Consider the following 24,612-nt stretch of genomic DNA (forward strand, 5'->3'; position numbering starts at 1 on the left):
AGGTATGCATGGCACAAGATGTCATTCCCTGCAACCATAGTCAGTGGGTATACATGGCACAGGACGTCGTGTCCTGCTACCATAGTAAGTGTATATACATGGCACAGGACGTCATGCCCTGCCACCATAGTCAGGGGTTATACATGTCACAAGACATCATGCCCTGACACCAAACTCAGCGGGAATACATGGCACAGGAGGTCATGCCACCATAGTCAGCGGGTATAGATGGCACAGGACATCATGCCCTGCAACCATAGTCAGTGGGTATACATGAAACAGGACGTGTCCTGTCACCATAGTCAGCAGGTATGCATGGCACAAGACGTCATGCTCTGCCACCATAGTCAGTGGGTATACATGGCAAAGGACGTCATGCCACCATAGTCAGCGGGTATACATGGCACAGGTCGTGCCTCCATAGTCAGCGGGTATACATGGCACAGGATGTCATGCCACCATAGTCAGCGCGTATACATGGCACAGGACGTCATGCCCTGCCACCATAGTCAGTAGGTATACATTGCACAGGACGTGTCCTGCTACCATAGTCAGCGGGTATACATGGCACAGGACGTGTCCTGTCACCATAGTCAGCAGGTATACATGGCACAAGACTTCATGCCCTGCCACCATAGTCAGCGGGTATACATGGCACAGGACGTGTCCTGCCACCATAGTCAGCAGGTATACATGGCACAAGACTTCATGCCCTGCCACCATAGTCAGCAGGTATACATGGCACAGTACGTGTCCTGCCACCGTAGTCAGCAGGTATACATGGCATAAGACTTCATGCCCTGCCACCATAGTCAGTGGGTAAACATGGCACAGGATATCATGCTCTGTCACCATAGTCAGAGAGTATGTAACGCCTCTATATGGGCATACACGGCACAGGAAGTTATGCCCCTGTCACCATAGTCAGAGGGCATATAGCTCCTGTATATGAGGACACTTTTATTCCAGTGACTTTGACTTTCTCTGTGCTGTTCTGTCCTGTAGTCAGTTAATGGTGCAGGTGCCAGCAGTGTAGTGTGTACCCTATCCTACAACATGCTGCAGCTCTTGGCATCATTCACTGCCAGTTTGCTGTGATGGACGTCTTTGAGTAATGGAGTGCCACTATACAAGCACTGCCATTTCCTGACACCTATGAAAAACTTCTTTATAAATCAGATCCTTGTCAAATATAGAACTAGTTAAAGGGGCCGCCCTGCCAGAAAAGAAAAAAAACATGAAAAAATGGGCGAAATGTTTTGTAAATTATTATTTTTTAATATGGAGGGGGCACCTATTTCTATGTTTCCTGTGTTCCCTTCTTGTTTCCACTTCCTGGTCGCTTTGGACGCAGGAAATGTTACCAGCCAATCACCGGTGACAGAGGTGACCCTTCTCAGAAGGGACTGAGTGCTCCAAACTTATCCCCTATGTGATTATATTAGATGGGTGGGGGTCAGACTGCTGGGACCCCCACGGTCATGAGAATGGGGGTTGCTGGAATGAATGGAGTGACAGGCTGAGTGTGCGCACTGCTGCTCCTTTCATCTTTATGGGTCAGCCTGCTGTTCCTGCTGAGTATGGGGCCCTTGTTCTTGTGATTGGTGGGGATCCAAGCGGTTGACTCCTACCAATACCTTATCGTGCAGATACGGGATAACTTGACATAACTGGAATACCCCTTTAAGTGATTTTTGCCCCTTTTTTTTTTAATCCAGTGTATGTTTGGCGTGTAGATCGACATACCTGCTACACATATGGTTACGTTATCCTGACGGCAGCCAAAAGAGGGCACGCAAATAGAAATATTCCCTTTGAATTCAACCTTGGGCGGGTTTGCGGCTACCATGTGAAGGCCCAGCCTAAGGCCTCATGCACACGACTTTATTTTTACTGCATGTGCGATATGAATTTTTTTTTCCGGATAGCTCACTGACCCATTCATTTCTGTGGGGTCATGCACACATCCGTATTTTTGCAAATCCGTGTGGTCATCCCACCGGTTATAGATCATGTCCTATTCTTGTCTTGTCATGATCTATTGATGAAAGTGAGAAAGATACAGAATGCACTCAGGAGGTGTACGTGTTTAGTGAATTTGCTCTTTGTGGACCAAAATACAGACGGCGGCCGTGTGCATGAAGCCTTAGGGTGGTTTGTCCTGAGGATAGGACATCAAAATCCTGAAGAACCCCTCTAATGACTGCATGGTTTTCAGGTAAAAACGATGTCTTATGAGAAATATAGTGCGACCAGTTTTTGAGAACCTCTCTCACCACAAGTGGATGTGGTGTTGCACACACGCGGCTGCTGCAATGTGGGAGGATATCCTTAGTAGTTAGTATGACCAGGAGGTCCGTTTATATGTCAGGTAGGTGCTAGAAGGTCTTTGGTGGTCTACATTATCCTTAACAATATTTCTCTTGTGTCTTTATAGCAACAAATCAATGGTTCCTCCCAGCTGTCAGAGGCGATATACCGCCAGGTTGTGCTGCTCATGGATTGATATGTGATGGGACCAGGGTTCTGGTTTTTGGAGGAATGGTGGAATATGGAAGATACAGCAATGACTTGTACGAGCTGCAGGTATGACATCCTTTATTTACCAAAAGGAGTACGGATTTATTTATTCTACTCACTAAGGGTCCATTCACACGTCTGTATCTGTTTTGCGGATCTGAAAATTGCGGATCCACAAAACATGAACACTGGCAACGTGCATTCCGCATTTTGTGGACCGCACATCGCCGGCACTCTCATAGAAAATGCCTTCGGACAAGAATAGGACATGTTCTATTTTTTTTGCAGAACGGAAGTGTGGATCCGCAAATGTGGATGCGGACAGCACATTCCGGCCCCATTGAAAATGAATGGCTCCACACCTGTTCCGCAAAATTGCGGACCCATTTTGCGGACGTGTGAATGGACCCTTCCATAGACTGCAGCTCAGCCTATTCACTTCTGAGCTGTGCCTAGGCCCTTGGATCTATGTCGTGTCGTCACTGGCATAGGAAAAGCAGAGAGAAGGCCGTGGCACTCACAGGAAACAGCTGATTGGTGGGGGTCCTGGCTGTCGGACCACCACCGATCAGATACTGATGACCTATCCTGAAGATAGGTCTTCAGTAAAAAATAAATAAATCTCGGAACACCCCTTTTAATATTAATAATCATATTTCTTACACTTAGATTTACTAATGCTGTCTAATTTGTCAGGGTAAACATGGTCTTAAAATGCGCCAAATTTCTCATAGTGTTTGATCCTAGATGATAAGGGGCATCTTTATTATTATTTATTTTAACACCCCATTAGTTCCATGGCACTGTACATAATATAAAACACAAGTGCAATAAGCATGAATTTATTAACAGACCGATACAAAAGAAGAAAGGGGAAGGACACAGTAGATGAGGGTATAAGCTGCTCATCTGCTTGTGTGGAGGCAATATGATTAGTGCAGGTGGTAGGTTTTCAAGTTTGGATGTTGAGAGTCTTATGTCCTGGGATAGTGATTTCCAGAGTATTAGAGATGTATGCGAGAGATCTTGTGAGAAACGGACGAGAAGAGCAAAGAAGAAGGTCATGTGAGGACGTATTGGGAAAGTAGGAGCCCAAACGGAAGGCAGAAAGTATCTGTTAGGGTTAAAACAAAAATAAGCAGTACGTCAGCACTATGTATCATCAGACCCCTGTAAATTGGAGGCTCACTTGTAAAGATTGGGATTGATTAGACACAACTCTAATGTATGCATATCAGGATCGCAAAAGTTGTATGGGATGCAGCCACCGTCCCTTAACCTTCAAGGACAGGCGCCCAGTCTTCCAAGGAGACAAGGACCACATCAACTATCATGCGATTAATGGATTCTTTTTATTGCGAAAAACAACGCATTTCAGAGATATAATTCTCCTTCTTCAGGTTTACAGGTATGTAAGTAGGTAGGAGAATTGTCTCCGAAACGCGTTGTTTTTCATGCATAATACACTACAATACAGAAACTGTATGCTGGTTTTTTTTCTACCGTTTGTCCCAAAAAATGACTGAAAGTTAACAAATACCCTTTACCCCAAAATAGTGCTAGTTAGCTATATTGACAGAAAAAAGTTTTTTTGAAATGCAGAGATGAAAACACTGTCTGCATCCCCATAGTGGGCCACTAGCCTAAAATGATTGTTATTATTATTAACTCTCCATTGTCTTTTTTTTATTGTTTTTCCTAAGGCAAGCCGTTGGCTATGGAAAAAGTTGAAACCTCACCCTTTACCCAGTGGGTCCCTGCCCTGTCCCCGTCTTGGGCACAGTTTTTCTCTCTATGGCAATAAATGTTATTTGTTTGGTGGCCTTGCCAATGAGAGCGAAGACAACAATAACAATATTCCCAGGTACATCATGTGTCCAGGTTCTTTTGTCATGTCCTTCTGCTGTACTGTGCACCTAACAGTTGGCAATAATATTCTGGTTAGAACAGGTTATCTTCTGTGCACTGGACAGGGGATAACAGTTAGATTGGTGGGGTCCCCTGTCCCCCGTTGGAATGGAACAGTGGTGAAACATGCACTCTACCGCTCCATTCATCTCTGTTGGACTGCCGTAGATAGCTGTGTACATGCACCGCCGCCCATCTATACTCCATAATCTGTGAGGAGCCGACGGACCCACACCAGTCTAACCAGTGGATAGGGGATAACCTGCTCTAACCAAAATGCCACTTTAACCTAAATGTTACTGCCATAAAGTAATATTTCTCATATTTATTCTGCAAATTGTGTGTATTTCCTTAAAGTGAACCTCTCTCTTTATCGGCTGGCTAGTGTTAAAATTTTGCATCTCTGTAGTGTGTACCTATTGTTTTTTGTGCAATATCCCTTATTTTTGCAACTCATTTACCCCATGCATTGATACAGCAAATGAATGGGGGTCTGGGCAACATCCCATTGGTCTAAGTATACAATTAGATGTAGCAGCTGGCTGCGTAGCAAAAAAACTGTCACAGACGTACCAAGACATACGGACATTCCTGAGACAGGTGGCAGGAGATCTGTGAGACTGGCAACACGTGGTTTGATCTGCCATGTTTTCCTTTTGGATCAGATGACGTCTGTGTTATTTCTGGTGCTTGCCATACCTTCTTTCCCCAGGTGTGGCTATTGTGGTCATTTTACCTTCTCTATCGATTTTTGTTTCTCCCAGTATGCTATGCGGTTTATAGCTTCTGTTGGACTTGTGGTTAGCTTGTGTTTGGTTCTCGGCTGAGTTCCTGGTGCTTCCAAAGCTTCATTGAAGAGAAGTCTTTCCTTTCCCTTTTGTATTTTGTTTATATATATGTGTGTGTTGCCTTTCCCAGTTGTTTGTCATTAGGCCTTAGGGAGACTCCTGTTCATCCTTCCCTTTGGAGGAACAGGTAGTCTCAGTCCTGACATTAGTTCTAAGGTCCTATAGGGTGAGATAGGATTCTAGGTATCCAGTGTATGAATTTGCCTACCTTTTGGGGCCTGTTTTTACTAGTAGTCTGTTAGGACTGGGGTTAGGGTTTCTCTAGGAGGTGTCCATCTTCCTTCATTAGTTTCCAGGCCTTATTCTGGTATCCCCTTTCCCTCCTATGCTCGGTGTGGTGTTTTCCTCCCACACATGAGCGTGACAAAAACGCGTGCCATTTTACTGTAAATTGCCGCACTTAGCACAGTTGATGTACACTGAAAACTGCGGTAGTTCATGGAAAAACCACATGCAGTTTTTGCAATTCTCAGCCAACGCTGAGCTGCTACGTCGGAACATATCCTTAGACATGCTTTTCTGCAGCTCCTTTCATCATCCCAGCTCTTTTCCAGTACGTGAATGCCTACAGCTGAGTTTTCTTTGCCTGTGTGAATTGTGTCCTATAAGCCTAATGTATTTATTATTTAATCTGCGCTCAATATCTCCTCTGCAAGGTACCTGAATGACTTTTATGAGCTTGATTTACGTCAAGGAAGTGGAGTTGTGGGCTGGAGTATACCACAGACGAAAGGTGCCCCTCCTAGCCCACGGGAGTCCCATTCCGCAGTGATATACAGCAGGAAGGATCGTGGAAAATCAAAGCTATATATTTTTGGTGGAATGTCTGGATGTCGGCTCAGTGATCTTTGGGAACTAGATATTGGTGAGCAATATACAGACTCATACACTGACTCTGGTGGGAGGAAGCAGGGCTAGTCAGCTGTCTATAAAGATCCCTGGCAGAAATGAAACAGGAAAATACTGAATCAAAGAGTAGACAGCAAAATATCTCTCTGATAGATCCCATTATAGTAAATAAGGATCCTGGGGGACGGGACGGCTATGCCGGATACAGCAAAGCCGCTACTCTGCTGGAACATGGCACATTCAAAGACGTACAGGATCATGGAGAAGAATAATGATATTGTGGCACTATAGAGGCAATGGGGTTGATGTATCAAAACCAGTGCAGTGGAAAATTAGAGCAGTTATGGCTATGGCGAGTCCTAGATCATACTAATCCTCCCAAAAATGTTTATTAAGGCTTCGTTCAGGGCTGTGAAGGCCGGTAAGCGTCTCTGTTCGTGGGACATTGACCTGAAAGGTCTATGGAGCACACTTTGGTCAATAATGTAATTTATATAATTTTTTATTAAGGATTTTGTGGAGTTGGGGAGTCCAACCACTGGGACCTGCACCGGTCATGAGAATATGTCCTCTCTTGTGCACATCAATGCGAGTAGCCGAACACAGGAGAGTTGGCTGCAAAACCATAGCTAACTATCTCCTAGTCTGTGGGACGTGTGGGAATAGCAGATTGAGCTGTTGAAGGGGTATTCCCATGTTAAACATAAGCTGTGCATTTCTACTGCTGGGTCCTCTCAGCTTTGTTCAGTGTTTTATAAAAAGAAGGATAAATTCAAGTGGCAAAACGGGGGTGTTAAAGAAAAAAGCATATGCAGAAGCTGAGATTGCGGCTTTTCTTGGAGGCAGTTCTATGACAATTTCTTAGAGCTGCCTCAGAACCATTTTGCCCCTTCTGTGATAGTGGTATGACTTTCCAGACATATCACAAAGTGTGTCCACCTTCCGTGGCCATGTAGTATAAGCTTGTGTTTTGCTGTTTGTGGTCTTGAACAGTTTAATATTTTAATGCTTCTTGTAGAGACCATGACGTGGAGCAGTCCAGAGGCCAAAGGAGTGTTTCCTTTAGCCAGAAGTCTTCATACTGCCAATGTTATAGGAAATAGGTAAGTTCAGTCTTTTAAATTGACTCATTTTATTTTAATTTCATTGCTTCCAGAGTCCACTGTAGACAATTCCCTTTTGTTATAAAGGTCTTCTGATAATGACAAGGTCATAGGGTATCCCGCTTCCGGGACCACCAGAGATCAGTTGTAATGTGGGGGTGGAACCCAGGACCAAATGGTAATATCTTGCCCCTTTACTTATTATTATTTAGTTTTTTACATTGAGGTATATAATTAAAGGCATTCTTTGGGCCTGTATATAAAAAGCCTCATCTAAACTGTGGAGAGAATTCACTTTGAGCAGTACCTACCCTTCCATTTTGCTTAACTGGCGGGGATCACGTGACCGCTCTTCCTATGTCGTGACTGGATGAGCTCCTCTTTCCTTATAAATTATGCAGCTGAACCAGAAGAAAGAGGAGCTCATCAGAGCCCACACACAGCCAGTCGGCCATTCCTGTGATCCCAGTTGGAATCATAGAACTGGCAGAGCGATGGAAGTATAAGTACTGCTCAGTGTCTTCCCTTCCCAGGTTAGTTGAAAGAGTCTTGTTAGATACAGGCCTGGATAACTCCTTTAAGAAATATATTCAAAGTGTGAGTAATGACGTTCATTCTGTGGTCTGTTTTAGAATGTATGTTTTTGGTGGCTGGGTACCACAGACGTTAGAAGACGATAGCCCACCCTCCCAAGAGAGCCAGTGGAAGTGCACCAACTCCTTTTCCTTTTTGGATCTAGGTCTGTATTAATTATTTTCTAACATATTTGTGTGTCCGGTATGTGTATGATTTTCATATATTGTATTCCGGGTGGACTCTATATGCATTTTGAGTTATCCTTTTCTTTCGCTACTGTCTAGACTCCATGAAGTGGACAACTTTAATGCCAGACTCTTCGGAAGATAGAAGGGATTGGCCGTGGCCCAGAGCAGGACACTGTGCCATCACAATTGGGAAACGTTTATATATCTGGAGCGGAAGGGATGGCTACAAAAAGGCGTGGAATTGCCAAGTTTGTTGCAAAGACCTTTGGTACATAGACACAGGTACCTGCATGACCAACATTGTTTTTATGACTTTTTATTACTAGATCATATTTATGATTTGTTTATGCTGATATCTGTCACCCTCTTACAGGGCAGCATAAACTGCTGGCAGGGACCTTGATACGTAAAATGTGGCAAAAGACATTCTCTGATTCTCCCATGTTTATTTCAGTACATCTGCAACTTTATACAGTATACATGAATATGTTTCTATTTCAGAAAAGCCTCCTCCACCTTCACCGGTGCAGCTGGTATTGGCCACCACAAATTCCTTTCATGTGAAATGGAACGAGCTACCTACCGTTGAAGGGTATCTTCTTCAACTGTGTCCAGAATCACCGGGGACAACTGGTGCTGGAAAGCCTGCTCCCCTCAGTGAAATCACATCCACTGCACGTGCTGGCCCACTGCATTCACAGAGCGGTCTTATGTGCCCACAGCGGTTTGAAGAAAGTAAGAAAAAAACAGTATTAAAATACGATAGTATAATTGTCCTTAGCCAAGATGAGCTTTAACCCCTTCAGGACCCTGCCATTTTTCACCTTAAGGACCAGGGCATTTTTTGCAAATCTGACATGTGGTGATAAATTTAAAACGCTTTTACTTATCCAGGCCATTCTGAGATTGTTTTCTCATTACATAATGTACTTCATGACACTGGTAAAATTGAGTCAAAAGTAATTTCCAAATTTCTATTTTTCTACTTTTATAATAGATAGTAATAGCTCCAAAAATAGTTATTACTTTACAGTCTCCATATGTCTACTTCATGTTTGGATCATTTTGTGAATGCCATTTTTTTTGGGGCCGTTAGAAGGCTTAAAAGTTTAGAAGCAAATCTTGAAATTTTTCATAAAATTTCCAAAACCTACTTTTTAAGGACAGTTCAGATCTGAAGTCACTTTGTGAGGCTTACATAATAGAAACCACCCCAAAATGACCCCATTTTAGAAACTACACCCCTCAAGGTATTCCAAACTGATTTTACAAACTTTGTTAACACTTTAGGTATTCCACAAGAATTAATGGAAAATGGAGATGAAATTTCAGAATTTCACTTTTTTGGAGATTTTCCATTTTAATCAATTTTTTTTTACACTAACAAAGCAAGGGTTAACAGCCAAACAAAACTCAATATTTATTGCCCTGATTCTGTAGTTTACAGAAACACCCCATATGTGGTCGTAAACTGCTGTACGGGCTTACGGTATTGCGCAGAAGGAAAGGAACGCAGATTTCACTGGGATAATTTTAAGCTGCCATGTCCCATTTGAAGACCCCCTGATGCACCCCTAGAGTAGAAACTCCAAAAAAGTGACCCCATTTTAGAAACTACACCCCTCAAAGTATACAAAACTGATTTTAAAAACTTTAACCCTTTAGGTGTTCAACAAGAATTAATAGAAAATAGAGATAAAATTCCAAAATTTAACTTTTTTGGCAGATTTTCCATTTTAATCAATTTTTTCAGTTACAAAGCAAGGGTTAACAGCCAAACAAAACTCAGTATTTATGTCCCTGATTCTGTAGTTTACAGAAACACCCCATATGTGGTCGTAAACCGCTGTACGGGCACACGGCATTGCGCAGGAAAGGAAAGGAATGCCATACGGTTTTTGGAAGGCAAATTTTGCTGGACTGTTTTTTTTGACACCGTCCCATTTGAAGCCCCCTGATGCACCCCTAGTGTAGAAACTCCAAAAAAGTGACCCCATTTTGGAAACTACGGGATAAGGTGGCAGTTATGTTGGTACTATTTTAGGGTACACATGATTTTTGGTTGCTCTATATTACACTTTTCGTGAGGCAAGGTAACAAAAAATAGCTGTTTTGGCACTGTTTTTTTTCTTTATTTACAACGTTCATCTGACAGGTTAGATCATGTGGTATTTTTATAGAGCATGTTACGAACGCGGCAATACCAAATATGGCTATGGTTTGTTTCAGTTTTACATAATAAAGCATTGTTGAAAAAAAAAATATTTTTTAGTGTCTCCACATTCTGAATGCCGAATTTTTTTTTTTTTTTGGGCGACTGTCTTGTGTAGGGGCTATTTTTTTTCAGGATGAGATGACTGTTTGATTGGTACTATTTTAGGGTGCATATGACTTTTTGAACGTTTGCTATTACACTTTTTGTGATGTAAGGTGACCAAAAATGGCTTTTTTTACACCGTTTTTATATTTTTTTTTAGGGTTTTCACCTGAGAGGTTAGGTCATGTGATATTTTTATAGAGCAGGTTATTATGGACGCGGCGATACCTAATATGTCTACTTTTTTAAATTTATGTAAGTTTTACACAATGATCTCATTTTTGAAACAAAAGAAAAAGTTTTAGTGTCTCCATAGTCTGAAAGCCATAGTTTTTTTCAGTTTTTGGGCGATTGTCTTAGGTAGGCTATCATTTTTGCGGGATGAGATGATGGTTTGATTGGCACTATTTTGGCGTGCATATGACTTTTTGATCGCTTGCTATTACACTTTTTGTGATGTAAGGTGACAAAAAATTGCTTTTTCAACACAGTTTTTATTTATTTATTTTTTACGGTGTTCACCTGAGGGGTTAGGTCATGTGATATTTTTATAGAGCAGGTTGTTACGGATGCGGCGATACCTAATATGTATACTTTTTTAAAAAAATATTAACGTTTTACACAATAACAGCATTTTTGAAACAAAAAGAAAAATCATGTTTTAGTGTCTCCATAGTATGAGAGCCATAGTTTTTTTTATTTTTTGGGAGATTGTCTTAGTTAGGGTATAATTTTTTGCAGAATGAGGTGACTGTTAGATTTGTACTATTTTGGGGGGCATACGCCTTTTTGATCGCTTGGTGTTTTTGAGGGGTTAGGTCATGTGATATTTTTATATAGCCGGTCGATACGGACACGGTGATACCTAATTTGTCTACTTTTCTTTTTTCCCTATTTTTTTACATTTTTTTGCTTTATTTTGGGAAAAGGACACTTTTTTTCTTTTTCTTTAATTAAAACTTTTATTTTTTTATTTTTTTTGTCTCACTCTGGGACTTCAACTTTTGGGGGTTTGATCCCCTTTACAATGCATGACAATACTTCTGTATTGTGATGCATTGGCTGTAAGTGTATTACACACTGTAATACACTTACAGCCTGTTTGCCTGTGAGATCCAGGGGGCTGGATCTCACAGGCTCTCCCGGAAGGCAGCCACGATGCCTAAGGAAGGCATCGGGCTGCCTTTCCTGCCATCGGGTCCCCGTGACAGCAGCACGGGGACCCGATGGAAGCTCCGATACCCGCAAGGACATCGCATGTGTCGCGGTCAGCGCTGACCGCGGCACATCAAGGGTTAATGCGCCGGCATCTGTGATTTCACCGATGCCGGCGCATGCAGCAGGGGTCCTGTTATCAGTGGCTGCCGGACCCCTGCCGCGGATCAGGCGGGCGCATCTCCTGCACCCGCCCGATCACAGGTCCTTAAGTCACAGACATCTGTGCCGTACATGTATGGCGCGGGTCCTCTACGGGTTAATCACCACAGTGTAAGCATGGGGCTTTTCATGCAATGTGTTTTATGATATGCTAGTAACAATATTAGTAAGTAGTGGGAAGGTCTTCTACTGGATTTTTTCTAGAGTATGCATAATAGAGAATATAGTAACATATATAACATTCTAAAATATTGGTAAACCAGGTGTGGACAGCCCTGCATCTCCTGAGGTCAGAGTGGACATTTGTCAACAACACACCGGCGGACTGACCAGTCAGGTGAGCCTCTATAGTATGTCTCAATGATCTGGACTATTTTCTGTTCCATCTTTGAAGTGAGTTGCTGAATTTCCTCAAGAAGACAGATTTTAATTCTGTAGTGACTTTAAGGGCCCATTCAGACAAACAGTTTTCCCGTCCAAGTGTAGAACGGAAAGCACCTGGACTGAACACCTACCCATTAATGTCAATAGATCAGTTCACATAAACAATGAACTCAGATTTTGCCACATATGCTCAAGCGAATGGGTTCCTGAGAAAAGCGGACAGCACATGGGCGTCATCCGTGTGCAGTCCGTTTTCAAAACTTGTCAACATTTACTGTCAGGAACACAGATGACCTTCCTATTGTCTATCTATCCTATCACCTATCTGAGACTTCCTCTCACCTATCTGATGGGTTTGAGTTCCTGAGGTGCTACCCACATGTATCAGACTTTTATGGCATATCTTACGTGTATGCAATAGATGTTTTAGATTGGAATACCCCTTTTCTGCATTTTGGTATTGTAATGTCCAATTTGCCTTTACCTGTTCCTTTTTAATTTCCTAGGTGTCTACATCAATGTATGTGCAGCATAGTGCTTCAGACCAAGAAGTTGAGGACATGAAGGAGTCTCTGACTGACAAGCAGACACTTTCCAGTGGGAATGCAGAGCTAAATGGCAAAATAAAAACGTCACCCGGATCAAAATCAGCAGGTGAGAGGAGTGGTTGTGTCGAGACGTAATAGCCTGCATGTGTTGGGCAAGCATGAGGAATGTTTTACAAGGTGCACCAGGAGGAATCCTAAACGCATCCCATATATAGGCTGCTAGTAAGGGTACCAAAATGTGTGTTTGGGGCGTGACGCTAACAATCAGGATAATGGAGGTCTCACTGGTACCTTGTAAACATGGTTTGCGGTGTAAACCATTCATAGAGAAGCTTTGCATTTGCTTTAAAATGTACCTTTTTGGTTTGAGAGTGCAGTGAAAGACACGTTTAATGGGTTGTCATTTACTTTGTGTCCTAGGTCTTCATACATCATCTAAATTGAATGATGTGCATGACTTGGACATAGGATTGTTAACTCCTGAGGTTTCTGCATCCTGTATTGTCTCCAGTGCACAATCTATGGTAACCCAGCAGAGCATTAAAACTGAGTCATCACGTACAAATGGGGCACTTATTAGAGATGAAACTTCACTAACTACATTCAGTACACACTCTGAAGGTTTGAAACAAGTTTCACATCCTGTATTTTCAGCCATTTGTTTGTCAAAGCTGTCAAATTCAGGGTAAACGTGAACATTATATTTCTAGAGATATATTTATATTGTATGTATATTATTACAGGCTGTGGTGTACATTTTCTACTTTGTGTTTTAGTTTGGATTCATTTTTATTTGATTTAATATTAATGTAAAGGCTATAGACACCTGCACACCTTTTTTATGCTTGAATTTTACTCATTTTGGGCTAAAAATCACTTTTGAAAATTGTCTTTATTAATTTTTTTGGGCAGTTTTGGTGTTACAGGGTTTAAATTTCAGTCTATTTGCAGACTGTCACTTTATCTTAGCTTGGAGTCCCGTCAGATGCCGGCTCATACAGAGCTCTTATCTCTAATCTCCTCACCTCATAAAAACATTCAACTCATGATAGCTAAAAGAATATTGCTTACATGAGTGTTTATGGTGTCAGGAAATCAGAGTCAGAGCTCTACATGAGCTGTCGTCTGATGGGACTAAGATGAGACCAATTGCAAAAATGATTTTTAGCCCAAAATGAGTAGATCACTCCTGAAGGAGTTTATAGCCATTAACTTAAAGCGGATGTCTCACTTCAGCAAGTAGCATTTATCATGTAGAGAAAGTTGTTATTGTCCATATTGCGTCCTTTGCTGGCTGGATTCATTTTCCCATCACATTATACACTGCTCGTTTCCATGGTTATGATCACCCTGTAATCTAGAGGCTGGCGCTTTTTTTTTATAGTGTGCACTGCTGGATTTTTTTTATAGCACAGCCACCACTGCTGGATTATAGGGTGGTCTGTAACCTTGGAAACGAGCAGTGTATAATGTGATGGGAAAATGAATCCAGCCAGCAAAGGACACAATATGGATAATATCAATACATTAGTAACTGCCTTGTATTAACTTTCTCTACATGATAAATGGCATTTGTTGAAGTGAGAAAACTCCTTAAATTTTTTTGTTAATTACTGTTCATACACTTGAACTTTAAAAGGGGGTTTCTAAGAGTTAAATATTGATGGCTTATCCCCAGGATATGTCATCAATATCTGATCGGTGGGGATGTCAGCCATGCTGACCACTGCAGCCTCTTGCCAAGCTTGTGACGCCACGTTCATTGCTCACATAGCCTTTGTGCTCATTCAAGTGAGTGGGACTGAGCTGCAATACCAATACAGCCACTATACAATGTATGCTGCTGCTCCTGGTGGACCATGAAGAGCCTGCAGAATTTGCCCAAATGCTGCGGTACTTTAAAACAGCTAGGAGTCGGACCCTCACCAATCAAATATTGATGACTGAAATCACGGAAAACCACTTTAATGCCCCCTTTATTCTAGAAAACCGTGCTAGCTTAAGTTTGGACTTGTTAAATTAAGTGTCCCCATACAGTTAAAATAACAAAAAAAACTAGACCAAAGTTAGTGGATTTTATACCGATAAACAGTGTATGTAATCTCAGCCGCTGTTCTAACTGCTAATCTTTGTGGACATGCTGTGTAAATGGTAAGACTGCGGTCTTGTCTCATTCAGTTTGTTTCTTTCCATCTAGCTGCATTATCTTCAAGGGAACAGTGCCCTTCCCAGACAAAGAGAACCTCGGTAAGTTTTTTTAAAAAATTTTTCTGAATAGTAAATTTCAGGACGCATTTCAGAAGATTATATTGGTGGAATCCATGATTTCTGCTCTTCAAAAGTATAGATCGTCCAAACACCTTTTATCAGGGATGGCACGGGGATTGTTGGTACTTGCATAAAGCCTATCATTTTAAAAACATTTGACATGTCGGAAGTTTTTATCGGTTGGGGTCTGGATTACCCCTATTAGATAAAAATAGAATCAAACAAAATCTCAGCTGTGCTGTTTGTCTCCATTTTGGTGCAAGTAGTATATGGATCTGGAGAAAATGCATGTGTTTTTCCTGGAAATCTCGGAGGTGGTGTTGTGAAGGTAAATAGGGAATGAAACAATGACAAGTTATATTAAATCTTTTCTCATAAAACTCTAGATCAGCTCTTCCTGCTCTATAACAGCTATTCCAAGGTGACAAATTCCCTTTTAATGGGAACCTATCCCCTGCACTGTGCTGCAGCATAGGCTAGTGACAGATAGCAGTGACATGACAGCAGTCTGCGTACTTGCTGAAGATCACAGCGCCTGCCAGTGCTGCGATGGAGATCAGTCCGATGAGGCTTGCTGTCCCCGTCCTCCCACGCCTCTGGGGGATAACTGACAGGTTTCTTTCCTATGCACAACATGAAAGAAACAATCGACAACTGGAGGCGGGGGGAGCAAGCAGCATCGGACCCGTCTTTCTCGCAGTGCTGGGCTTCAGCAAGGCGTTTTTCAGTGATTTTCAATATTGCCCTTTTCAGAAATCGAAAGAACCGCGGATTATGTATAGCTTCGCTAAGGGTGTTCTTTGTGGTTTTTCTAACAGATGAATGGTCAAACTGGGGAGCAGTCTGCGTTGAAGAATGGTTTGATGCAATGGTATGATGTTGGAATCTTCCAGAGCAATAGTGCCGTGGTCACGCACTTCTTTATACTTCCAGACAGCAGTCAGAGTCTTAGAGACAAGGTACCATCTATGTGTTGTCTGCGCTATATGGTTACAGTTACTAGTGTATTCATGGTACGGCAATCAAAAGCCTGAACCTGTATGAGAAGGACTGATTCTCTGTGCATTATCTTGCCGATCCTGCAATTGGTTTTTGGGATTCTCCAGTCATAGTTATTTGCCTGGAGAACTGTTCTTACATTGGACTAATTTGCACTAATATCAGTTTTTTAACAATACCACGGCCTCTTGGCTTTTCGTACTCCACCAATAAGCTTGAAACTATTAGTATAGTCTGTAAATGGTCACTTAGCTGCTTGTGTGAGATACAAGACAGAGTCCACCTCCGCCGGTCTTAAAATGAGACCGGCGCAATATCAGGCAGGATTCACACGTGAGTTTAGGGAACTTGTTGATTTAGAATTTTTTATCCAAAACCAGTGAATCTCAAAGAGAGGAAAACTATAAAGGAAAGATATGTTTCTCCGCTTTATTTTTGTATCCACAAATGCATTTTGTGACTTTTCATGTCTGAATCCATTTTGTATTTGAAAGGTCCCAAATGAAGCTATTCACTGCCTAAGGCCTCATGCTCACGACCATTGTTGGCTGGTGTCTGTATTGCGGCCCGCAAATGGCCGGTCTGCAATATACAGGTCCTGGGTGTGTGCACACCGCATCACGGATGCAGACCCATTCACTTGAATGGGTCGCAGACCGGAGGCATGGAACCCCACGGAAGCACTATGGTTTTCTGTACGTTCCTCTTCACCGCAACAAAATATAGAATTGCTCTATTTTTTTTGCAGTGTGGGCAGATCACGGACACATTTAAGTTGAATGAGTCTCCATCCGTCTGTGCCAGTTTGTGGTACCCAATGCACGTCACGGGCGGCACACATTCTTGTGTATGAGCCCTAACTCATATAGTTAATGTCTCTACATTGTTTTCCCTAATGAGCTAGCTATGAGTCCACTGGTGGAACATGCTGGAATAGACAGGGGGTGTGAAAAAGGGATATCTAAGGCAGAGGTACTGGTCTGCAGGCAGTAATTTTAGGGCAGTATCCTGATTTCTTATGATGGAAAGTTTTGCATAGATCTGTATCATAGAGCCAGATAGGATCAACTTCTATGTAGATACTATGTTGGACCGGTATCCTTCACCACCAGATTATCCTGTTTCTTACACACCTGCTGACTAACATTTCCCTCACCTTTTTAGTTGCTATGTATTCTTCTCTTTATAGGCTGCAGATGTCGACTTATCTGACTACACTATGTTGAAGAAACATGACCTGTGTCCCGGAAGTGTGTACAGATTTAGAGTGGCTGCAATAAATGGACGTGGAATCGGAGCTTTCAGTAAGATCAGTCAGTTTAAGACATGTATTCCTGGATTTCCTGGGGCTCCGTCTTCCGTTAAAGTCGCAAAGGTAAGACATCAGAGATGCTTAGAGGTTGTGAAGGTGTAAGGCTCTGTTCACATACTGTATTTTTGTTGGATGTATACATCTGAATTACTCTTTATATGTATGTTTGTGTGTGTGTGTGTGTGTGTGTATGTATGTATGTATATATATATATATATATATATATATATATATATATATATACAGTTATGGCCGTAAATGTTGGCACCCCTGAAATGTTTAAAGAAAATAAAGTATTTCTCACAGAAAAGTATTGCAGTAACACATGTTTTGCTATACACGTTTATTCCCTTTGTGTGTATTGGAACAAAACCAAAAAAGGGAGGAAAAAAAGCAAATTGGATATAATGTCACACCAAACTCCAAAAATGGGCTGGACAAAATTATTGGCACCCTTAACTCAATATTCGGTTGCACACCCTTTGGAAAAAAATAACTGAAATCAGTTGCTTCCTATAACCATCAATAAGCTTCTGACACCTCTCACCCGGAATTTTGGATCACTCTTCCTTAGCAAACTGCTCCAGGTCTCTCTTATTGGAAGGGCGCCTTTTCCCAACAGCAATTTTAAGATCTCTCCACAGGTGTTCAATGGGATTTAGATCTGGACTCATTGCTGGCCACTTCAGAACCCTCCAATGCTTTGTTGCCATCCATTTCTGAGTGCTTTTTGACGTATGTTTGGGGTCATTGTCCTGCTGGAAGACCCAAGATCTCGGACGCAAACCCAGCTTTCTGACACTGGGCTCTACAGTGCGACCCAAAATCCATTGGTAATCCTCAAATTTCATGATGCCTTGCACACATTTAAGGCACCCAGTGCCAGAGGCAGCAGAACAACCCCAAAACATCAATGAACCTCCACCATATTTCACTGTAGGTACTGTGTTCTTTTCTTTGTAGGCCTCATTCCGTTTTTGGTAAACAGTAGAATGATGTGCTTTACCAAAAAGCTCTATTTTGGTCTCATCTGTCCACAAGACGTTTTCCCAGAAGGATTTTGGCTTACTCAAGTTCGTTTCTGCAAAATGTGTCAGCAGTGGGGTCCTCCTGGGTCTCCTGCCATAGCGTTTCATTTCATATAAATGTTGACGGATAGTTTGCGCTGACACTGATGGACCCTGCAGGACAGCTTGAATATCTTTGGAACTTGTTTGGGGCTGCTTATCCACCATCTGGACTATCCTGCGTTGACACCTTTCATACATTTTTCTCTTCCGTCCATGCCCAGGGAGATTAGCTACGGTGCCATGAGTTGCAAACTTCTTGACAATGTTGCGCACTGTGGACAAAGGCAAATCTAGATCTCTGGAGATGGACTTGTAACCTTGAGATTGTTGTTATTTTTCCACAATTTTGGTTCTCAAGTCCTCAGACAGTTATCTTCTCCTCTTTCTGTTGTCCATGCTTGGTGTGGCAGACACAGACACACAATGCAAAGACTAAGGCCCCTTTCACACGGGCGAGTTTTCCGCGCGGATGCGATGCATGAGGTGAACGCATTGCACCCGCACTGAATACCGACCCATTCATTTCTATGGGGCTGTTCACATGAGCAGTGATTTTCACGCATCACTTGTGCGTTGCGTAAAATTCGCAGCATGCTCTATATTCTGCGTTTTTCACGCAACGCAGGCCCCATAGAAGTGAACAAGCAAGTGCGGATGTGGTGCGATTTTCACGCATGGTTGCTAGGTGACAGTCTATTCACTGTATTATTTTCCCTTATAACATGGTTATAAGGGAAAATAATAGCATTCTGAATACAGAATGCATAGTACAATAGCGCTGGAGGGGTTAAAAAAAATAAAAAAATTAACTCACCTTCTCCTCTTGTTCGCGTAGTTCCCGGTCTCTTCTTTACTTCTTTAATGATGAACTACCGACTAGGACCTGTGGTGACGTCAGATCACATGCTCCAATCACATGGTCCATCACCACGGTGATGGACCATGTGATTGGAGCATGTGATCTGATGTCACCAAAGGTCCTTTAGCCCACAGCTCATCATTAAAGAAGTAAAGAGGAGACCGGGAACTATGCGAACAAGAGGAGAAGGTGAGTTAATTTTTTTATTTTTTTTTAACCCTTAATTGATCACCTACTAAGCATTCTGTATTCAGAATGCTATTATTTTCCCTTATAACCATGTTATAAGGGAAAATAATAACATCTACAGAACACCGATCCCAAGCCCGAACTTCTGTGAAGAAGTTCGGGTTTGGGTACCAAACATGCGTGATTTTTCTCACGCGAGTGCAAAACGCATTACAATGTTTTGCACTCGCGCGGAAAAATCGCGGGTGTTCCCGCAACGCACCCGCACATTTTCCCGCAACGCCCGCGTGAAAGAGGCCTAAGTGAACTTCTCTCCTTTTTATCTGCTTTCATGTGTGATTTTTATATTGCCCACACCTGTTACTTGCCCCAGGTGAGTTTAAAGGAGCATCGCATGCTTGAAACAATCATATTTATCCACAATTTTGTCCAGCCCATTTTTGGAGTTTGGTGTGACATTATGTTCAATTAGCTTTTTTTTCCCTCCCTTTTTTGGTTTTGTTCCAACATGTGTTACTGCAATACTTTTCTGTGAGAAATACTTAATTTTCTTGAAAAATGTCAGGGGTGCCAACATTTACGGCCATGACTGTGTATGTATAGTATGTGTGTGTGTGTGTGTGTGTTATAAACAGAAATTTTGCTTTGACAGAAATATCTGTTTTCTTTGCAGAGTGCAGACTGTGTTCATATTTCCTGGGAATCGCCTTCTTCACCGACAGGAAATATATTAGAATATTCTGCATATCTAGCCATACGCACTTCTCTTCCCGAGGCTCAAAACCAGCTAGCATTTGTAAAGATTTACAGTGGCTTAGAGACATCATGCACTGTAACAGCTTCCCAGCTTGCAAATGCTCATGTCGACTGCAGCTCCCGGCCTGCGGTGGTATTCAGGATTTCTGCTAAGAATGAGAAGGGATATGGACCTGCTATCCAAGTTAGATGGCTCCAGGGTGAGCAGCCGCCCTGTCTAATACAGTTCTTACTGCTGAACATACCCTGCCATAGGACACGTAACTTATTTGAAACCTCTAATAGTATGGTAAAATCTTTAAATATAAGACCATATGGGGCAACCCACAGTATTTTTCTGCATTGTTACAAAAATACTGTACACGCATTTTACTGAGACATTAAAGGGGATTTCTGGAAATATTAACTTTAAAGAGAAGGCCCCTAGGCCGCATCACCTCCCGAAAGATTCATACTTGCATGCTCCTCACCACTCCCACCCCGTTCCTCCATCTTTCAGTCCTTGGCTTGTTTTCTTCTGGCTGGGCCTGGACTTGGCCATGTACGCCACTACAGCCAACCACTGGCTTCAGCAGTGATGTGTCCCCTAAAGTCAAGAAAACCAGCCAGGGACTAGAAAATGGAGGAATGGGAGCCAGTGTGCAGGATCAGAGCAGCGGGGAGCAGGTAAGTATGAATCTTTCAGGAGGCAGTGCAGGCTAGAGACATTCCCTTAAAAGTCTACTATTCCCGAAACCCCCTTTAAGCATGTTGCACTGGCAGCACTGATTGGATAGTGTCAGACTGTTCAGGGAGCCCCCCACCCAAAAATAACACTAGTTTGGACCTTTATTATGGATTGTTGTCAGTTTATTGCCAAACTTCTAGCAGGAAAAATCTAGAGTCATAAGTATAGATGCTAGATATTATATGGGGAATGCAAGTAGTTAAAGGGGTTATCCAACCCCTATAATGCCCCCCAAAATGCCTGGGCCCCTCATACTGGTCATACTTACCCTGGCACCCGCGTCAATTCTGATGCACCTCCCCGTCGCGTGGATCAAAATTTCCAGCGGGGGTGGGGGGACTGGGCCGGGGGTCTCAGCCCAATAGCAGGCCGCGACAGGAACGTTCCTCCCTAGCATTGCAGGTGATGCCAGGGATGCTCGTTCCCGTTGCGGCCTGCTATTGGCTGAACTCCCCCCCCCCCCCGGCAATTTGAGGGGCATTATAGGGGTTGGATAACCCCTTTAATGTTTCATCTCTCTGTCAGCGTCACAGTACTTTAGGGCAGACCTGTCAATCACAATGCAGCAACCCATACACCTGTTCACATTGGTGTGCAGTCGTCACTTTAAGTGATTCATGATTAATGTTAAACTATCTAAATGCTCTTTCGTTTTTTCGTTTTTTTTTTCAGAGAAAACATGAGGCTTCAAGTGGAAGATCATAAAGAGAAAGGCAGTTCTGATCTGTTTGTCACTTTGCTGGGAAGAATTCTTCTGGACGTCTTTTACTAGAGCTGTGCGTCTCAGTTTTTTGTAAGATTTTGTAAATCTCCAAATGTTTATTTTTTCATTCTGCCTCTACTTGTATAGATATACATATGATCTAAATATATGATGACAGTATATACTTTTTCATGTTCTATTATAAATGTTCGCTATATTATACATGTTAGTGATATGTACTCAGGTGGGACTACGTGGTACAGTTTCTAATAATTGGAAACTGCCTTCTTGCTTCCATTTATTTTTACCACTTACATATATTTGTACCTAGTTTTAAGCAATAAAATGGTGCAAAGGGACGGGAGGGATCTTCTAGTGCAATACAGTAGGCACATAGCACTTCCCCTTGAACTAGGGGTATCCTGCCAGTTTTCCGTGAAAGAATAACTAGGGAGTAACAAGGTGTTACATCAGAATTTTTTATTTCTACCCTTTAACAGTGTATGTTTACAGTAGACTGTGTATGTGTATTGCACTTTTAAATGGGGTATATTTTTTGGGGGGTAAAATCATATGCAAAAATTGTTTATATTGCAGCTGCCAGGTCATTATGTATTTATGATCTGTTTGGTAACAAAAGCATTTATTCAGTATTGAGCTTATATTAGGGAATTGCTTTACTAGTATATAATGGAACTCTTCCCATTGGCTACAGGAGGGAACCTCTGACCGCCGTAAACAGCAGCCTGTAGTCTGGATTCTCCGGGAATCTTTTGGGGTGTAAAAATATTTCTGTGTCAGCAGCCCAGTTGTATGTAGACTGCTTCTGCCACTACCATCAGCTCAGTGCATAAACATCTTAGCATAATCAGCAACATAGGAAGCCCTATGATTTTGCCCTACATTTTGATGGCATATTCAAAGTCCCATCCACATGTAGTGTTCTGTAATTTGCGATGGATCTGCGGTGCAGCATCCGCCCCGTCTAACTCATTTGTGTTGCTTTTCTGCTGTCATTTTGAAACCAGAGGGTATACTACTACACTATGTTTTGCACAAGAATGTAAATCCTTGAGTCAATATGATGAAACTTTGGGGGTTATTTTTTTAAGACTGGCGTTTTAGACGCCGGTCTAAATAAGGCCTTGCACTGGCGGTGGTCCACCAAAGATATGTAGAGGCACCGTCCTCTACATAACTTCGGTGGATCCACCACAAGGGAGCTGGTGTAGATTTAGAGTAGCCTAAAACAGGCGTAGAAAATGATGAAGAGACTGCTGCCGGCCCGCCCCCTTCTCCTCCAGTGCTGCACCCACTTTCTTAAACCTGGCGTGAGCAGGGAAAAGTCACAGATTGCGGCACAAATAACCTTTGCGCTGCAATCTGCGCCTGAAATACGTCTAATATAGATGTATTTCTGGTTAGTAAATTACCCCTTTTTTTCTGTGTCTTTGGATCAATCATTCAACAGTGATTTCCATGCAAAATATTGCTGGGGAACCCGAGAAATGTGTCCACTCCGGGGGATCCCTTAACACCTATCGCTCATAGAAGCTTTGAGTAGGGGGCAAGAAAAGCGTTCTATATTCTTGCCCATGATCTTTATTTTCCCCCACAGCAACTTCATGGGTTAAATAAGTAAAAACAAGTCTCCAGTCGATCTGTGCCATGTTTTTGGTTTCCATTGATGGGATGCAGGTCTGTCATTTTGACATGAACAACTTTCCGAGCACAGCACCCAGCAATTTGTAAGCTGCTATGGGGCTGATGAAATAATAAGTAAACCTAAACATACCCGCCTAGGTCCCAGCACCACTGCTCCGTCCTCTTCCCTGGGCTGCAGCCAGTGACGTATTGTTTAGGGTGCAGTGATGACGTCCCTTATACTGCTGCAGCCATTCTCTGACCTCAGCAGTGTACAGCATGAGACTACTCAATTATTGGCTGCATGGTGTTGGGCTGTGTTCCCCAACTCCAGTCCTCAGGACCCATCTGCCAGTTACAGTTTGAGAATATCCCACAGAATGAATAGTTGCGGTACAGTAAGTCCTGATGCATTGACACTAATTATATCCCCTGCTCAATACCAAGAAATCCTTAAAAGGTAGGCCCTAAAAACTGAAGTTGAGGAACACGTGTGTATGGGAAGTCACAGCCCCATAGATGTTTCTCAAAATTTTACCGGACAAAAAAGCCCTGCACGCAGGATTTTTTGTCCAGTCTTTTTGATGAAATCTGCAACAGCGGCCCTGAACTGAGCAGATGTGGTCAAGCCCTTAGGTTGATTGTGATCCATGCCCATTACCATCGCTGCTACCTGACCTGTGATGGGTGATATAGCTCATTCTTCTGAGCAGCTGCTTCATTTTCTCCGCAGTCTCAGTAGTATACCTGTTTTTGTCAATTCATATAAGAACCAGTTGGTAATAGGCACAGCTTTATTTGGGAAGGTGTGACTGGGATATTGCCGCTTGTGCACTTTTTGGATGTTATGTTTGACAAGATGCCTGAATCACCTGATTGCTGTTTGGAAGGCGTAGAGAGGGCACATAAACTTCCTAGTTTTATTAGCTCTTAATCATTGTATAACAAAAAGTTCTGGATCTTTCTAATATATTTTGTGCATCAAATTGTGCATCAATTAGTCGAGATTTCAAGGTCTCAGTGATTGCAAACATTGTGGTTTCCATCCAGAGCCTTGTGTGACAAGTAAATCCTGTCATTTCTGCAATTAAAGGAGCTGTGCACTTTGAAGCCCTTCTGGGCAGCTCCCCCCTGTCCTGTGGAGGTAAGCATACATTCCTGCTCCCCTGCTGCTCAGTTTGGACTTCTTAGGTCTGCTGTGCTCCAGGTCCCAGCTTATCAACTTCTGGAACTTCTGGAATGGATGAGTGTCAAATGTGCCAATGGCCGCAGCAGTCACTGGCTGCAGCACAAATGAGCCTCGTCCACTCTGGAAACAAGTATACACATTAGTCTATTGTCAGCTGCAGCCGTTTTCATGGGGAGCTCCCAATTTCCTCTTCCCTATAGATGATGTCGGGGGAGAGATGCATCGGGTGCATCAAATTTCAGCACCCCATCCTATTGTTCTCTAGGAGCCTGACAGCA

At 42.5% G+C, this 24,612-nt stretch overlaps 1 protein-coding gene across 2 annotated transcripts in view; it reads left to right on the forward strand.

Annotated features, from left to right (window-relative positions):
- Positions 1–24,018, forward strand: part of HCFC2 (host cell factor C2) — a 30,015-nt gene extending 5,997 nt beyond the window's left edge. The window contains exons 2-16 of one of the 2 annotated variants that reach the window (XM_040407984.1): positions 2,438–2,586; positions 4,224–4,384; positions 5,933–6,141; positions 7,144–7,228; positions 7,861–7,967; positions 8,089–8,274; positions 8,494–8,727; positions 11,950–12,023; positions 12,577–12,724; positions 13,039–13,239; positions 14,816–14,865; positions 15,705–15,845; positions 17,075–17,260; positions 19,989–20,271; positions 21,471–24,018. In XM_040407984.1, the coding sequence (XP_040263918.1) occupies positions 2,438–2,586; positions 4,224–4,384; positions 5,933–6,141; positions 7,144–7,228; positions 7,861–7,967; positions 8,089–8,274; positions 8,494–8,727; positions 11,950–12,023; positions 12,577–12,724; positions 13,039–13,239; positions 14,816–14,865; positions 15,705–15,845; positions 17,075–17,260; positions 19,989–20,271; positions 21,471–21,481 (2,225 nt within the window). In that variant the 3' untranslated portion in view covers positions 21,482–24,018. The remainder of the gene's footprint in view (positions 1–2,437; positions 2,587–4,223; positions 4,385–5,932; positions 6,142–7,143; positions 7,229–7,860; positions 7,968–8,088; positions 8,275–8,493; positions 8,728–11,949; positions 12,024–12,576; positions 12,725–13,038; positions 13,240–14,815; positions 14,866–15,704; positions 15,846–17,074; positions 17,261–19,988; positions 20,272–21,470) is intronic. The other variant, XM_040407973.1, reaches the window with a different exon arrangement.
- The last annotated feature ends 594 nt before the right edge of the window (positions 24,019–24,612 follow it).

The sequence above is a fragment of the Bufo bufo genome, chromosome 1 (assembly GCF_905171765.1).
Source record: "Bufo bufo chromosome 1, aBufBuf1.1, whole genome shotgun sequence".
In the NCBI taxonomy this organism is placed as follows: domain Eukaryota; kingdom Metazoa; phylum Chordata; class Amphibia; order Anura; family Bufonidae; genus Bufo; species Bufo bufo.